The sequence below is a fragment of the Lagopus leucura genome, unplaced genomic scaffold (assembly GCF_019238085.1).
Source record: "Lagopus leucura isolate 7727_CA_CO unplaced genomic scaffold, USGS_WTPT01 Super-Scaffold_100016, whole genome shotgun sequence".
Lineage (NCBI taxonomy): Eukaryota > Metazoa > Chordata > Aves > Galliformes > Phasianidae > Lagopus > Lagopus leucura.
In genome coordinates this window covers 471,000-487,623 of record NW_024962270.1, presented here as the reverse complement: position 1 = coordinate 487,623, position 16,624 = coordinate 471,000, and the positions used below count along the sequence as shown (strand labels likewise).

Sequence of the window (16,624 nt, the reverse complement as noted above, 5' to 3'; positions counted from 1 at the left end):
CGGCGGCGGCGGGGCCCGGGCGGACCGAGGGGACGCGGGCCGGAGGCGGCGGCGGAGCGGCGGCGGCGCGGAAGGGCGGCTCCCGGAGGAACGCGTGGGGCAACCAGTCGTATGCCGAGCTGATCAGCCAGGCCATCGAGAGCGCGCCCGAGAAGCGGCTGACGCTGGCACAGATCTACGAGTGGATGGTCCGATCCGTACCCTACTTCAAGGACAAGGGGGACAGCAACAGCTCTGCCGGATGGAAGGTGCGCGGGGCCCGGGGCTGCGGGGCCGCTTCGAGATGCTCCTTCTTTTCGCTCCTTCTTTTCGCTCCTTCTTTTCGCTCCTTCTTTTCGCTCTCCCCGCTGGGCCGTTTATGGCCGCGTTCACCTGTTGCTCCTCATCCAGTTCTGTGCCAGTATTGCGGCCCGGTGCTGTGCCTCGCTGTGCTCGCTCCTCGTGTTCTCTGGGCTGTGCTGGAAGGAGCAAAGCTGTCACAGAGGCCGTCGAGGAGCTGCTGAGACATCGGCTGAAGGGTTTTTTAACTCGAGGCTGCAGTTCTTTGTCGCCCCGGTGCGCAGGGCTCCGTGTAAATAAGTTTCATAGCAGGCATTCTTGGCGTTAAGGGCCTCCTTTAAAAGCATGCTCTGTCCGAGAGTCGCTTTGCAGGGACTGAGGACCTCTGCTGGAGTTTGGCAAAGGGAGAACGCATCTTAGAGCTGCAGACCTCTTCCTATCTGCCTGTCTCCTGCTGCTCTGTGCATGGGCAGGTGCTGCATTCAGTTAGAGGCCCGGCTCCACTTCCATCTTCTGCAGGGGGCAGCTGCAGTGCGTGCGCTGTTTGGTCAGGTGAACTCCAGAAGAGGTGATGTGAGAGCTGGGCTGTGAAATAGCCCCACGGGCTGCATGCATATGTACTCCACAGCAGGTGCCCCAGGAGTGGGGGCTGAAGGGCAGCACCGCAATGATGCTGTGCTGCTGTTTGCAGCCTGAACTGCAGTGTGAGCCTGTGGGTTTGGGGCTTCCAGAACTTCAGCTCTGCATTCCTCTCCTGTGTGACTGAGCACCCAGTCAGCGTTGAGATTTAGCTTTGCTTCTATCGGTGCATTGGTGGGGCTGCTTGCAGCTGGCCCAGCTCTGAAGGGGCTCACTGGGCTCACTGAGCAGCTGTGGGAGTCCTGTTGGCTGGAGAGAGGACAGGAGTGGTGGGACAGGTGCAGCTGTCTCAGCCCAGGTTGGCATGGGTTGACACAGAACTTTTTCCCACTGTATTTCTCATGCTTTCTGACAGCTAAGCGTAGTTTAGCTAAATGTGAGTATCGTGCATATTTCTTGGTGTTAAATCACTTCTTTGTGCAGGTTGAACCATCATTAAGCTTCAGTTTGAGGCAGGTTGTTCTTTTCAGTAGGTTTGGGGGCTCATGGCAGAGGGCTCTCCCACCTCAGGCTGTGCACGCTATGCTGCTCCTACTGTTGCACAGATTCGTGTTCTTCTGACAAACAGTTCCTGGAACGGTGTCTGTTCTCTTCAGGAATGTATCTGCATCTGTTTGGCAACAGAGCCTGAGCCTGAAGTTGTGTGTTATTAAATATATCCTAAGATGCTGTGGGGAAGCTGAAGCATTTTGCCCAGCTGGGCGCTGCAGTAGGTAGGCATGGAGCTGGTAGGGCATGGCTGTCCTCTTATCTGAATGTGCAGGGGGACCCTTGGCCTTGGGTTTACTCTGAGTGTGTGTCATTGTGTCATTGTGTGTCATGTTTAGGAAACGTAGTCAGATTTAACATTCAGAAAGATGGAAATGTGGATCTGGGCTCTGCTGCTGTTCTGTAATGACTTTTTCCTCATGATGAAGTTCCTTTGTAGCCCTGCAGCCTGAGGGCTGCTTCGTCCCATCCAAACCGCCACAGAGATGCACATGGGGGGCTCCAGTTACTTCTGCTCAAATTAAGGAATCTTCTTGGTGCAGCTTTTTCAGTGTTGAACTGAAAGAGTTTGGATAAGGGAACCAAAGGTGGAACTGCTACCCAGTGCTGCTGGGATGCTCAATGCCTTCAGCCCCCTGAGCTGTGATGTTCCTGTTGTTTTGGCAGGCAGACTGGTAACGTATTGCGTTGTGCAGTTCTAATAGAGAATTTTAGATGGGAAGTTAAAGAAGTGAACGTGTTTAGAACATTATACACATCTGCTGTAGTTAATATAAAGCCTGTGAACTCGTTGCTTTGGAATGGCTTTGCAGCTGCTTTCCCCCAGCACACAATGGAGGGAAATACAGCTGTTACGGTCTGTGAGGGTGCGACCTCTGAATTCAGGAAAACTCAGTTCTCGAGGAAGGTGCTGTTTGCTGTTCCTGAATTGTGTGAGGGCGCAGACCTGCTGGGTGTGCAGTCTGTCTGCTCCCTAATGCAATTCAGCTGGGGTTAAGAATTAACTGGGCTGGGGGGAGAAGTGTCGGCGCAGGGGTGTGCCTGCAGCCCTGTAATCCCCTGTGGGCTCTGCAAGCTGCTCCAGGATAAGAGGATCATTCCTTCCGGCTCTCTGCCTGTAGGATGGGGGGCGTGGGGGCTTTGGGCAGAGCTGTGCCTTGCTCAGCAGGAGGCCACAAACCCCTCTGCAGCAGTCCCTGCGTGCTCCTGTTGCACTTTGTGTGTCTGTGAGTATAAGCAGATTCAGCACAGCGATGGGCACGCAAAGAACGTGGTCCCATCTAGAGCAGGGCCACGTTCCAAAGCCAGACTTGTAATGTTCTCCCAAACCCAGTTTTCTCCTCTGTAGGAGTAGAAGGAACTTGAAGCTGGCCTCTTCCACATCACTTCAGCATAGGGAAGATCAGCCTTTTCCTATGCGTGCAGTGGAAAGGAAAGGACAAATGGTTCTGCAGCACTGGTTGCAGGAGGCTGAAGTGCCACGCTGCGCTCTGGCGCTTTGTGTTTGCTTCCATTCAGATGTGTGTGTGCATGGTGCAACGATTCCAGTGGCTGTGCTGCAGATTACACTGAGGAGGGACCTCTCTGGCTGCTACAGCTGTGACAGCAGCTCTTATGGTCCTCTGTAGAAGAGCAGCAGCCAGAAAGCAAAAGCAGCCCTGGCTGGGAGGTTCTGCAGGTTATCCTCACACCTTGCAAATGAGTTCCAATTCAGTTCCAATTAGGCGCGTGCTTGTTTTGCTGGAGGTGAGCTGTTCACCATTCATTGGCTCACTGACTGCTGCCCGGCCAGTTTCACTTTTTCTGTAGGCAGATGTACAGAGAGCAGGCGTAGAATCACGGACAGGCCGTGAAGCCGTTCAGAGTGTTCCCCTGTTGTTGCCTGCTGAGGCAATAATTGGCTGCGTGCCCAAAAGCCGTAAAGCAAAAGGAAATGTAAAAGCGAAGCTCAGCGTTTTAGCTCTGAGCAAGGTGCTGTTCTGCACGAGCTTCAGTCCAGTGCACGTCTGTACGCGGGGAGGGCTCAGCCTGGAGCCTGGCTGCTCGCTGCCCACAGCTGCTGGCTGTGCAGGGACGGAGGCTGAGGTGGTGTTAATCTCCCTCAGACGTTCTGGCAGTGAAAATGAAGAGGTGTGCATTTCTACGTTGCTTTGATTGCTGTTGTTGTTGCTGTCGTCATTGGCACCTAACTGAATCTGACAGAAACCAGAACAGCAGTAACCAACAGGGGTATGACAGAGCCATGCTGCGTTAGATCTGTGAGGGTTCTTTTTAAGTTCTGTGGGTAATTCTTGTTTTTCTTTCACAGGATGCAGTCGTTCTGGTCCAAGGAGAGGAGAGCTCTCCTTTTGGCAGCATCCCCTCTGCCCCATGCAGTGTGCTCCAACCCCTGGGAGCTTTTGCTGCTCCCTGTCCGTTTGTTTGGCAAAGCTGCATCGCTGAAAGATGAATTCTGCAGCGCGGCTTCATCTATCAGGCAGCCCTGAAAGGCAGCAGCTCCTGGGATGCAGGCATGGCTTGTTCCAACAAGTTCCTCCTGCTCTATCTAATCCCAAATAGCTCTTGCTGTGTCTCCCTGCCTGTCATGTCCAACATCTAAACTGTCACAGTTTCCTTCTTTTAAAGAGCTAGGATTTCCTTCTTTTGAGCTCAGACTGAAAGATTACAAGAGGGGAAAACATCCCTCCTAAGAAGCAGCTTTCTGTCTGCGAAGCTGAGGTCTGCACCCGTGCTGGAGGGCGGCCGCAGGGACACGGCTCAGCTCTGGAGCAGTTGTTTACTTGCTGGAGCACAGCTTTGCAAAATCTCTGCCATGAAGCCTTTTCCCAAAGCCTTGGGAGCCAAGTGACGGGGTGAGTGCTGAGACAGGCACTGACAAATGTGGGAGGCGGGGCGTCCTCCCTCGTGCAGCCTCTGAAGAATGCCGTGGCAAATTATAATTCAGTGCAATTACAGGCCTGGCTTTGGAACATGGCCCTGTGCTGGATGTGACCGTGTTCTTTGTGTGCCCGCAAGGCAGTGAGAATGCAGTGCAGGGATTGCACGTCTTGTTTTTCTTTTCGTCCTGTCCTCAGTTCTTCAGAAAGACTTTTTTTTTTTTTTGCTAAGGCTTCCTCTGGGATTTGTGGTAGCAACTTTGGAGACTTTGTCAGAGAATGGCTGCAGTGCTGATGGAGCATCCCTGAAAACCCAGGCAAACATGGGCAACAACCCCAACCTACCCTTGAAGCCTTGGAAGGGCCGTCGCTGGCTTCTGTAGTTAGCAGCTGTGTGCTGCAGGTGGGATGTGATCTGCTGTCTGGAAGGCTGTTGGGGAGAGCTGATGGCTTTACACACCACCTGGTGGGTGATGCCTTGCCTGCAGACCAAACAGGGCTCTGCACGGTGCTGCTGGAGGGCTGTGTGGCAGCACAGATCACTCCTTTCCTTTATATAGAGCCAGGAAATGTTATCAACTGAGAAGATTCAGCGTAGTGATAACTGCTGGGGAATGAGGAGATGGTTTGCGTGGTGTTAGGCACGCAGCTGTGGCTGTTGGTGTGTCCTGCCCCAGACACGGGGTGGGGAATCACTATTCAAGTAAATATTTCTGGCTAAGCTTTAATTCATGTAATAGCGGTCATGAATTTCCTACTGGTCTTGTCTGAATGTGGTTTAAAGGCATCAACTCTGATCCAAAAGGGATCAGAGACCCCAAAGGGGGCTTTTTTCACTGCAACACACAGCTGTACTCCATAAGATCCTCTATGAGACGCAGTCACCCGTTCCCCAGCTCATTGCCAAAGAGGTTCCCATGGCTTTGGCACCAGCCTGTCCCCGTCCCCACACTCAGGCTGTGCTCTGCCTGGAGGCACTGCAGACCCACAGCCCATGTTGGCACCCAGTATCAGCATTGCAGGGCAGCCAGACTGCTCTGTAGCATCTCTGAAGTTAATTGCAGCTCTGCTTTTGGTTCAAGTTGCTTAACGTCAAGAAAGGAAATACGTCAGGGTTGCCTAGGGGACTGAATTCTGTCATTTCCTCTCCTGCCAGGTTTCACTTGGAGTTCTGCGGTTATTTGTGGTGAATTTTCCACTCGCTTTCTCAGTGAGATTTGAGGGTGCACTCCGTGTGTCTGACCTGCGTCACTCTGACAGCTGCATCCTCATGCTGGGGAGCACACAGCATGGAACCTGCCAGGGCAGGGGCTCCTTTCCTCATCCCCATGGCTAAATTTGCTGCCTGCATGACACACAGCCAGCCCAGCGCAGCCCCGATCACACAACTATTCTGTTCTGTAGTTTTGTTAGCGTTGAGATAGCCCAAAATCAAAGCAGAGCTGAGAGAGGAGCCTGAGAGCCATGTGCTGTGCGATGGGAGACGGAGCAGTGCAGCCACCATCTGCGGCCACTGACCGTTGTGGCTGCTTAGCTCATCTCTGTGAGCCCTTTGCTACCTTTTGTGCAAGGGTTTCAGGCTTCCCAAAATAGTTATTTCAAGAGGTCTTGTTTCAAGCTGCTGTTCAGTCAGAAAATTTGGTGCTAAAACTTAGGATGTGCAAAGTGGTGTTATTTTTCAGGTTTCATTGTTCGTGGATCTCTTGAAGCAATGCAGGAACACTTGCACCAATGCAGCCTGCAGGACTGGGCGTCTTCAGCAGCTCACAAGTTAATGTCAGGGGAATGAGTGAAGATCTGGGAGGTTCTTGCTATAGGAGCATGCATTGCAAGCGTGGTCACCTGGGGAGTGGGGCAGTGCTTTGGAAATGAGGCAACAGCTTCCCAAGTGATGGTACCACTCTGATTGCTGTTCTGGACTTGGAGAAGAATAAAAATGAGCTTGTGTATCCTTTGGGAATGTTTTTTCTCCAAATCCTCAACAGCCAGTGGTTGAAATGAAAGCTGACACAGAACTATTTGCACCTCTCCTTCCATCTGCACAAAACTTTCCACTGTGCCTATGGTGTTTATCTGCAGCTGGCCTGCTTTAGGACAGTATGTTTGAGGTGGACAAAATGAGCGTGGTAAGGGCTCATCTGAGAGGAAAGGGTGGGGAGAGGGAAAGCAGCAGGGCAGGAAGAGCTGTGCTTAGAAGCAGTGGAAAAGGATGATAAAAGCACAGTTGGTTCAGAGCGGTGACGTTGTGAGTGAAAACTGAAGGCTGCTTGGAGCTTTTTAGCTTGTGTGACACAGGTGTTGCCCTGGACCACTGTTGTGCTACTGATATAGCACCTTTTAATTATGTGCAATTTGCCCATCTGAACTAATGAAGTGCACAGCACAGGCTTCAGGGAGGCTCGTGGAGGGTCTGCCCAAACAGCTTGCTGATCCTAAAGCGCAGGGAGGTTTATCAGCACAGTTGTGGGATGAAAATTTGCTCTGACGTTGGTGTGCAGCCATTTCAGCTGGCAATTTCTAGCAAAGCTCAACCACGTGAAGGGTGTTGGGAGGGACGAGGAGTGCATGCTTTGCCAAATAGGAAGATGGGAGAGGCTAAAACTGGCATGTACTGTGTGGGAGTGCATTATCAGCTTGAACATCTTACCCCATTAGAAGCACACACAGTGTACTGCATCCTTGCAGAGTGGGGCTGGCAGCCTCCAGGCTTAGCAGGACTCTTGCTCTACAGATTCTCTCTTGTTTGTATTGGAGATAAAAAAGGTGACGGGTCTATGGAATTGGGAGTGTTGTGTCAGTATCGTGGTGGTTTCACCCCTGGTGCTGCAGTGAGGCACTGCACTTCTTGCTGGTGCTGTCAAACATGTTCAAGCAGAAATAGCAGGCTTTAGACAAGTAGCACTTTGCTATGCCTTTCTTCTCTGGATGCTGTCTGAATACACTATGAGATTTCTAATTGAGAGGCGTGGTGTAAGCAGTCCTCACATCTTGTATTTTTTTTTTTTTGTTTTCTTTTCAGAACTCTATTAGGCATAACCTGTCCCTGCACAGCAAGTTCATTAAAGTTCATAATGAAGCCACAGGGAAGAGTTCCTGGTGGATGCTCAATCCTGAAGGTGGTAAAAGCGGAAAAGCGCCAAGAAGAAGAGCTGCATCGATGGACAACAGCAGCAAACTCGCTAAAGTCAGAAGTAAAGCATCCAAAAAGAAGCCCCCTCTCCAGTCTGCACCAGAAGCCACTGCTGACAGCCCTGGCTCCCAGTTCCCAAAGTGGCCTGGGAGCCCGTCTTCAAGAAGCAACGAGGACTCTGACGTGTGGAACACCTTCAGGCCTCGAACCAGTTCCAATGCAAGCACCATCAGTGCCAGGCTTTCTCCAATCCTGACTGAGCAGGATGACCTCCACGACGAAGAGCTTCTCCCGTCTATGGTGTACTCCAGTGCATCCAGCAACGTTCCACCAACCGTGACTGAGGAGCTTGAGCTCATCGATGGGTTGAATTTGATGTCTCCCAGCTCATCTGTGCTGTCTACCCAGCAATCTGCCTCCGGTGGTCAGATCCAGAGAGATTCCAGCTTTTCCTTGCGGAGCCCGAATGCAGCTGGTCAGACCACTGCGTTTGGCAATTCCCTGTTTAACCCTGTTGAAATGTCTCTGCAGAGTTCTGTCAGCCATTTCTCCGGCCCGCAGACCTTGGAAGCTCTTCTGACGCCCGGCTCTCCGCCTCCAAGGGATGTGCTGATGACTCAGGTGGATCCAGTTCTCCCGCAGACTGGTGGCAGGATGAGCAGCCGAACTCTTCTGCTTCTAGGTGGACAATCCACCCCGAGTAAGATGAGCTCAGGCAACGCACGAGGAAAGCCTGCAGAGCAGCAGGCAGAACCAGTTGGTGCCACTGTTTTGCCATCAACGCTTCCCATAGTAGCATCTCCTCAAAACACTGCCAGCATTAACAGTTTGAAGGCTCCAGTTTCTGCAACAGCTGCCCAGTCGGTCCAGCTGGGCAGTCCTCCACTGCTTTCTTCTGCTGGCCCTGCTCCTCTGGGCTTGAACCAGGACAGGCTGCCCATTGACCTGGACATTGACATGTACATGGAGAACCTTGAATGTGATATGGATTACATAATCAACAGTGAACTCATGGATGGAGAAGGACTGGACTTTAACTTTGAACCTGTTCCGTCTACTCCCAGCTATCCCAGCAGCTCACAGGCTTCCAGCCACACCTGGGTACCAAGTTAACTTCAGGAGCACAAAAAGGTAAGCGGTGCCATGTAGACACCGTGGCTCTGTTGTAACAGCCTTGTCTGGGAAGCTTCCTGTGCCCCACTGTCAGTAGTGGAAGAGAAGTCTTTGGAAGAGAGAGTTGTCTTTCAGGACAAAGCTCTGGGAGAGCTGCATTCCCTATTAGAAGGGGAAAGACTGTGTGAAGGAGAGTGGACTTAACTTGACCAGGTAGTAAGCTTCTTAATGAAGTAGAGCAGCAAACTGAATGAAATTCTTGCTGTCTCTCATTAACAAAGATGACTGTTCTGCAGGAGGTTGGTCTTTTCCTCTGAATTTGATGTGAGAACGTATTCTGCTTACATGAGAATGGTATATTCAGAGCTGTTGAACTGAGAACTGTTTCTGTCGAGGTTGTAATTATGTTTGCAATGTTTTCCAGTATGTGTAGTTGCAAAGCCTATCTGTTTCAGGATTGTCTGCTTTGCCTGCGTGTAGCAGGACACAGATGCTCTCGGTTTATCAGCCCTTCTGCCTTTCCCTTATCTGGGAATGGTGTCTGTAAGGTCTTGTTTGCCTGTTTGTCAGCCTGTGCAGCCATCAGAATGGAAGAGGAAGAGAAAAATGGGAGTGTGTGGTGTGAATGGGGATGGAAGGAGGAAGGATGTGTCAGTGCTGTCACACTGGAGATGGAGGCATGTTTCACACTTGGAGCTCACCTAACTAATGGAAAAGGGGCAGTTGCTTTATGGGTTGAGGCACAGGCTGGGTACTGGTTGGGAGGTGGAAGTGTTGCCAGGAATATCTCTTGAGGAGACAGATTTGGGATTTGTTGGTGTTGCAAGCTCAATTAATGATGCTGGGCAGATGGAAGGGCAAACTGCAGATACTGCTTGAGTTGTGGGAAGCTCTTGAGCTTCAAAATGGTGGAGGATGAGCAGAATTACCACGTGCTTTACGTTAATACTCATTCCAAGGCAAGTGAGTAACCTGAAGACAGTCTTGCTTTGAGCAAGGAGTTTTGACTGGGTGACCTCTGGAGGTTCCTTCAGCCTAAGTTCTCTGCTGATTGCTGCTGCTGTTCATGCTGTGGGTCAGATATCAGGCTGAACACTTCTCTGCTCCGCACCAATACAGCCTTCCAGGCAAGTACTGTGGACTAGGTGCAGTGAAATGCTGTCCTTCGGGCCTGTGATGCTTAAACATTGATACACCATTATATATTGACTTTTTAAGCACAGTTGAATGCCTTTCCCCTGTTTCCTTACTAGGCTTTTTATAGCCTTGTGCACTCATTAAGTGCTCTGGAATTACGGAGCGTTTGCCTTAAACTGGGCATCGTCACTTCAGGTGGAATATGACAACTCGGTTTTGATTTCAGAGCTCTTCAGCTGTGTGAAGACAGTTTGCAAGCCGGTGGCAGAGGTTGGTGCATTCTCAGCACTGTTTCCATGGGGCCTTGTCCTGAGCTCTTGTGGTTCTGTACGCCATGCATCACGTCTGGAGAGAGCATCCACTTCATGGAGGGAAATGTTCACAGCAGTGTTTATGAAACGTGGATGCTGCAGATATCCTGCAGTCCTGGCTGCATTCGTTAGCTGGGCTGGGTAGTCAACAAAATACAGCATATCATACACAGCTTTATTTTTTGAAGGGATATAAAATAGGGGAAGCTGACCAAATGTTTTTCAAAGGGTAGGGACTAGTGCTGGTGAAGGCATGGCTGCAATGAAAGGCAGAGGGAGAAGATGAGGCTCGTAGCAGCAGCTGCGCTCTTGTTCAGTACAGATATTCAGTGCGTGCGTTGTTTAATCAAAGCAGAGTCACCTTGTTCTGGTGTGCCGGGCTTTCATACTGCCGTGTGAAGTTCACACTAGTGAAAGCTACCACAGATGACTGCTAGCATTAGAGCCACCCCAAACAGTGTCTGCAGGCTGGTTTGTGTCCCCCTGGGTTGGGTATGGCTGTAACGCTGAACAAAAGCTGCTTATCAGAGAGTGCTGGTGCTCATGCACTGTGATTCGGAACATCGCTGTTCCTCACGGTGTGCAGAGCAGACAGGACTTTATCCCCTTCTGCTGTGGTAAGACTGATGAGTGTGTCCACAGCTCCCCAGTGCTCTGCTTAGACCCCTTTACATGCAGATGAGAGATCCAGCACCAAACCCTTGCCTCTGCCCAGCGGTGATGCAAAGCCCACAGAGCACCTCTTGGCCTGCAAGGAAGAGTGGCAGCATGCCAGCACTTTCCTTGACTGGGAAACACGGAAATCCTGCCATTGCTGCCGCTGACTGCATGGATAATGTGTGGTGAAGCTGCTCGATGTGCACGGTGCTTTGTGGGCTGAAGGCTGTGCAGGCAGCGTGCCCACATCTGGAAGTAGCGGTTGGCCTGCAGGTGCTCCTCCATGCTTCATGCTGGTGTCCCCTGTTGGTGGCTTTGTGCTTGCTCAGCCCCGTGCCTTTCCGTACCGTTTTGGTGTGAGGTCCATCTGCTCTTCTGGTAGAGCTTCGCTAAGGATCTTCACGTGTTCAGTTGGGATTAGCTCTGTAGCCTGCAGAGCCCTTTATCCCTCGCCCAGCTTGGGCCAGACTCGGTGTTTCTGTGCTGTTCTTTAATTCCTTTCAGTCCCAACACTGCATTTTGTTCTACTAGAAATCTAATAACTAACTGACCCGCCTGCATTGTCTCACAGTTTCCCTGGAGCCTGTTGCTCTGGCTGCTTTTCTTCTTGTCGGGGCTGATGCCCTCCTGCTGCTTCTTCACCATCCCACAAGTTTCATTTTGTGCTCACCAGTGCTATTGCTGAATTTGAGAGGCTTGGTGCCCTGCGTTTACCTTCTCATTCTGCCTCAGATTGTCTTAAATCTGCTGAGATCTCTCCCCAGCCTTGTTTGCTGCTCTGAGTCCAGCCAGAATGAGGCGGAGGGTCTTTGTCCCTTCCCTCCCGACTCACATTTGTGGCTGCCCTTCCTTGCTACTTTCTCACAGTGCTTCTGGTGGCAGCCCAGTCCTTAACACCTGCTTATCTCACGGAGCTTTGGTGCCATCAGCTCGCAGGAGGAGTGCTTACTTCTGACCTGTGTGCTTTTGTTTCGTCCTTCTGTCTCAATGGTACTGAGTTTGGGGCTGAGCAGCTGTGTCCTCTACTTGACTCCTCCATCAAGGTCTCTGTGTTTGTTCCCTCGTGTCAGTGGGCATCCTCTGAGCAGCGCAGGGCTGACTGATAGTAACCATCTCCTTATCTGTGCATCCAGGATTGCCGCCGAAGCTGAGATCTAACTGTTCCCTCTTTTTCTTCTCCCTAGTGTCCTTCAGGTTTTGAACATTGGGTTCTGACTTCGCTTCCCACCCCCTGGCAGAGAAAAGAACGGAGCATGTTGGATTTGCTTTCCCTGCACGCCACACCTTGGGCAGAAGGGGCTGCCCACCTGGGAAGAAGGGGCAAACTGCATCTGGCTGCAACAGGAAGAGGTTAAAAATAAGAATCCTGTTATGTGCCACGTCTCTTCCTACAAACCTGACCCTGCCATGGACCTTCTGGGGAAACCCTGGGCTGTGTGTGTCCGGAGAGGAGCCCTGGTAGAAACCTCGGCCAGAAGCCTCTGGGCGGGCAGTAGTGTTTTCCCATGTGAAGAGTTGGGTTTGCTGGAGGAATGTCTCCATGGCTGTCCTCTCTCTGCTATGGCAGAAGGTCTCCCAGTGCCTCGGGCTGGCGGAGGGCTGCTCGCTTCCCTCTTGCCTTGAAATAGTTGGACGTTTTCATTAAAGCCACCAGATGTGCACTTGGAATCCCACAGACTGGCAGAGGAATGGGAAGCAGCGTGCTGGTGGAAGCCTGGTGGGAAGAGGGGTGCTGTTATGGGGCTGGGGTCGGTTCCACTGTACCCTTCTCACCGGATCAGCCGTCATCTTTGTGCAGCGAAGGGCTGTGGTTGTGGCAGTAGGGGCTTCCTTCATTCATCTGAGAGGAGCAGTGTTGAGTTTTCCACTGTGCCAACTGTGCCCTGTTGAATCCTAAGCATGTTCCCAGAAGTCCCTATGCTGTTCTCAGCACATTCCCAATCCGCCAGGCTGATGTAAAATAGGCACGGGTGCCAATAGCTGTTTATGGGACGCGAAAGCATCATCTGGGGGTTTGTTTCTCATCTGTCATGCTACAACAGAGAAGGGGAAAGCCTGGGTGTGGCCTTAACAGAGCCCTGGTTGCTTTTCAGAAGGGCATTTTCTATAGATGAAATATTTTTTTACTAATCTGGGAACTTTCTACAGTGAATATGAAGCCAATGTTAAGTGTGTCCCCGTAGGGCGTATCAGGAGCCTCTGAGGAGGTGCCAGTGACAGACTTCTTTTTCAGAGCTGTATTAGGAACAAACATATTTGATGTTGGATAATGTGTATGATTGAGGGGAGAGTTGGCAGATCCCCACAGTTTCCAACAGCCGTGGGGAAGGTTGTACATTATTGTAATCTATATGTAAAAGTAGCTGCAAATTACATAGAAGCTTTTCTAAACCTTTTTAAATATATATTATATATTTTAATTGAGAATGAGATTATTGGATAAAAAAAAAAAAACAAAACCAACACTTGCTGCATCTGTCCCCTTGATAGCAGATAACACTACAGAGTGGGAGGGGACAGGCCTAAGACATTTTGGGCCAAGAAGCTGAAGATGTCATTAGTACAAGTGGGAAGAGCACTGCAGTGTAACTGGGAATACTGCCTCCCCTAAAGCAAGTGGAAGGCACCAGCATGGCATTCAGCCACAGCTTCTCGTGTGGTCCCCTGGATCCAGCATTCCCACTGTGCTGGGGAATGCCAGCCATTAACTGCACTCCTCGTCCCTTCGGTAGCTGGGCTGCGTTGCAGGGATTCCCGTTTGTGGGATGCTGTGGGTTTGGCCGTGCTCCATCTGCTGGCGTTCCGGGCAGAGCGATGGAGAGCACTAGCTGGTGTGTTTGGCAGCTGTCACCTTGGGTTCTGTGATTTTATTTGTTGCTGGAGTTTCTTGTGCTGCTGGGGAGCATCACCCCAGGGCTGTGTCAGATCTTGTCCCATCTCTTGGTTCTTGCAGGACAGAAGTTAGGAAAGAGGAGAGCAGTTCACTTGGCATGTTTCTGCTACCATTTGGTGCTGGCAGTGGCAGGACCTGGTGAGACGTGGTGGTGCTTTTAGGGTATTCCAGTAGGCTGGGTCTGGCAGAACCCCTCTGGGCTCTTTGCTGAAGGAGGAGATGGTTTCTGCTCCAGTTCCCATCGTGCAGTGCCATGAGCCATGTTGTCTCGCCACCTTGTCTGCTCTGTTGTCATGGACCTCATTTCGTTTTCATTTGAGTGGAGATTGGAACACTGGGAGTGGTTTGTCTGCCTGCCTGCACCAAGGAGTCTTCAACAGCCTTATCCTCAGCACGCTTGGCCATCAGAGCCCTTGCGTAGTGTGATAACCTCTGCTTTGAAGGCAGTCTCTGTGGCAGACCTCATGGCAATGCACTTAAAAATAATCCACCATCTGCATGTCTGGCCACACCTCGCTGCAGCAAAACCAAAAGCGTTGAGGAGGCAGATCATGAGCTGGGATACCAGGTCTTGAGCCACGGATGCATATTCTCACTGTAATTAGTTCCTTACTCAAATCGACAGATAGCCTTTCCACAAACACCTCATGCTACATATGGCATGTATTGCACATAATGACTGGCCATTATGCTGATTCACTTAATAGATCCGGTGGGATTTGGGTTTTCTGGTGGATAATAGGCCACTTTGTTTGCTTGGACCCCCAGGGCAGACAAGTCCCATGATGTGCAGAATGAGCTGATGGCTGCTGTGCTTAGGGGTGGTTCTGCTGCTTCACAGCTGCGTATCAAGGACAGGATAGCTGCTCAGTGTGACTCTCTAATGCCTTTATCATGAAAACAGAGCCCAAAGCAATAGGAAGGGCGTTGTTAGCAACAGGTGCTCTCCATCCTCAACGCAAGAGCAGCTGGCAGGGGCCGAAGGAGCTGGAGCTGGTGCTGAGGATGGTGCTCAGAAGGAGTGCTCAGTGAGCAACGAATGCAGTGTTATGGGCTCGGGCAGATTCTCTGCTTGTTGGTATGTGTGGCAGGGCAGTTTGGATCCTGGTCACCGAGGGCAGAGATGCAGAGAATTTGGGAGTTCTCCAACCCCTTCTCAAATAACTTCCCCTTCATAAAGCTTTTCTAGCCTGGGATGTTCCCTCATAGGACATAAAGGACTTTCAAGTTCTTAAACCACCGCTTGCTGAAGGCTGGGAGGTTTCACTCAGCACTTCCATGGGATTTGTGTCCTTTCCCAAAGTGTTGCCTTCCAACAGATGCCGAGTGCAGCACAGCATCTCGGTGGGTCGTTCTTCTGAGTCAGCAGCAATGACCAGCAGGGACGTATGGGGGCTGTTCCTGTAAGCAGGGATCGGGCTGGGGTTAGGGAGCAGCTCTGAGCCTGGTGGGGAAAGAGGGCAGGGGACACTGCTGTGGGGACTGCTGCTCCCTGACAAGTGCCTGGGGGGCTCCTGGCATGAAGCCCTCTGCCGTGCTGTGCACACCTTCCCTGTCCTCACCGTACCAAGTTCCATTTGCATCCAGAGGATCAAATGCTGTCTTCCGCAGCGTGAAGCTGCGTGCTCTGGGTCTGAAGGTTCTGCCCATGGAGCCTGCTGGGAGGCACATGTATTGCTTTCATTTATGCCTGAGTTTAGCTAATTGCTTGAGACTTCTTCATAACTTGAGCGTATTTCACTACTACCAGCTCCCTGTCGAAGTTTGGGCTATTGAAAGCTGCTTAGAGCCCTTAATTTCCATAGCTGGTGTGTCTAAAACCACGCTGTCCCCTGCCTGGGCTGCTTCACAAACAGCAGTGCCATCATTCTGCTGAGAGCAACGAATGCAGTGGGAGCATTCCGGAGCCTGGCTGTGCTCATAACTGAGGCTCATGCTAGAAGCAAGTAGCACTAATCAGCTTTTCCAAAGGAAATGCCTAGAAAGCTTTTCTATAGATCATGATTTGTTCATTTTCTTACTTAAGTGCTTATTTATAGTCACACTCAAATGCTCCAGGGCTAGCCTTGCTCCAGGAGGGAGAAACCTGTGTCTGGTGCTGCGGGTGGGGGTGTCTGGGGAGAGGGGGGTCACCGAAATAACGTGCAAGTTTGGACCATTATCCAAAAAAAACCACTCGTATATCAATTTTGGGACGTGAACCTGAACAGGGATGGCGTAGGGTTTGCCTCAGCTGCGTGTCTGGTGAAAAGTTTGTTCTGATTCATGTGGGGAAAAGCAAGCAGGAGGTGACTCCGGGTGCCTGAAAGCTCAGTAGCGTGTGTAACTCATCACTACAGCTCATAACCCTGGAGAAAGGGAGCCTTGTGGTGCCGAGCAGGAGGGCATGGCCACAGCTGGTGCTCCCAAAGTGTCTGGAGAGGTCTGGCTCTGCAGGGTGTAGGGCACTTCTGCTGGGAGCAGCCTTCTGAGAGCTGGGGCTGGTTTGGGGAAGAGGCGTTTCCAGCACAGCTTTCTACACTGCCAGCGCAGGCACTGCACATAGGATGGGCACCACGAGCAGATGCCTTTCCCACCCCATCCCCCTCTGCACACTTTCACCCATTTCTCATGAGAATTTTTTTTTTTTACATAATAAATCTCTGCTTTTGTTTGCTCTCTGTAGCAGTGTAACTTCTGAACCATTACAGGCTCTTTGTTACCATCTGTGCTAGCAAGACTGTAGAATGTGCTAGACTAGGGGGGAATGTTTGACAAATAAAAAACCTGTAATCCTCTACTCTGTGTCTCATGCGGTTTGTTCTGGTGTGCTGATGGGGGCCCATTTTTATTGTGTTTGTGTTTGTTTTTTTTTTTTACTGATTGATTTTCCTTGCCTTCAGCTTCTTTCCTTCACCTCCCCACGCTATCAGGGCAGACTGCGTGCCTGCCCTGTGAGAGCTGCAGTGTGCTCCTAAGTGTGCAGATCTCTTTGGTGCCAGTGGTGCTGCCAAGCTCTAAAGCTGACCCTGGGCAGCTGTAACTTCTGCAGGACTGTTCTGGAATTGTGCTGACCTGCTCAGGGCTTGCCCTCCTTGACCTGAGTGCAAATGGCTCTGTT

General features: G+C 51.2%; 1 protein-coding gene across 1 annotated transcript in view; it reads left to right on the top strand.

Annotated features, from left to right (window-relative positions):
• FOXO4 (forkhead box O4) overlaps positions 1-16,303 on the top strand; it is a 16,541-nt gene extending 238 nt beyond the window's left edge. Inside the window, exons 1-3 of the mRNA XM_042876669.1 lie at positions 1-248; positions 7,303-8,544; positions 11,816-16,303. The exon at positions 1-248 is cut by the window's left edge and continues 238 nt beyond it. Of these exons, the coding sequence (XP_042732603.1) occupies positions 1-248; positions 7,303-8,526 (1,472 nt within the window). The 3' untranslated portion in view covers positions 8,527-8,544; positions 11,816-16,303. The remainder of the gene's footprint in view (positions 249-7,302; positions 8,545-11,815) is intronic.
• The last annotated feature ends 321 nt before the right edge of the window (positions 16,304-16,624 follow it).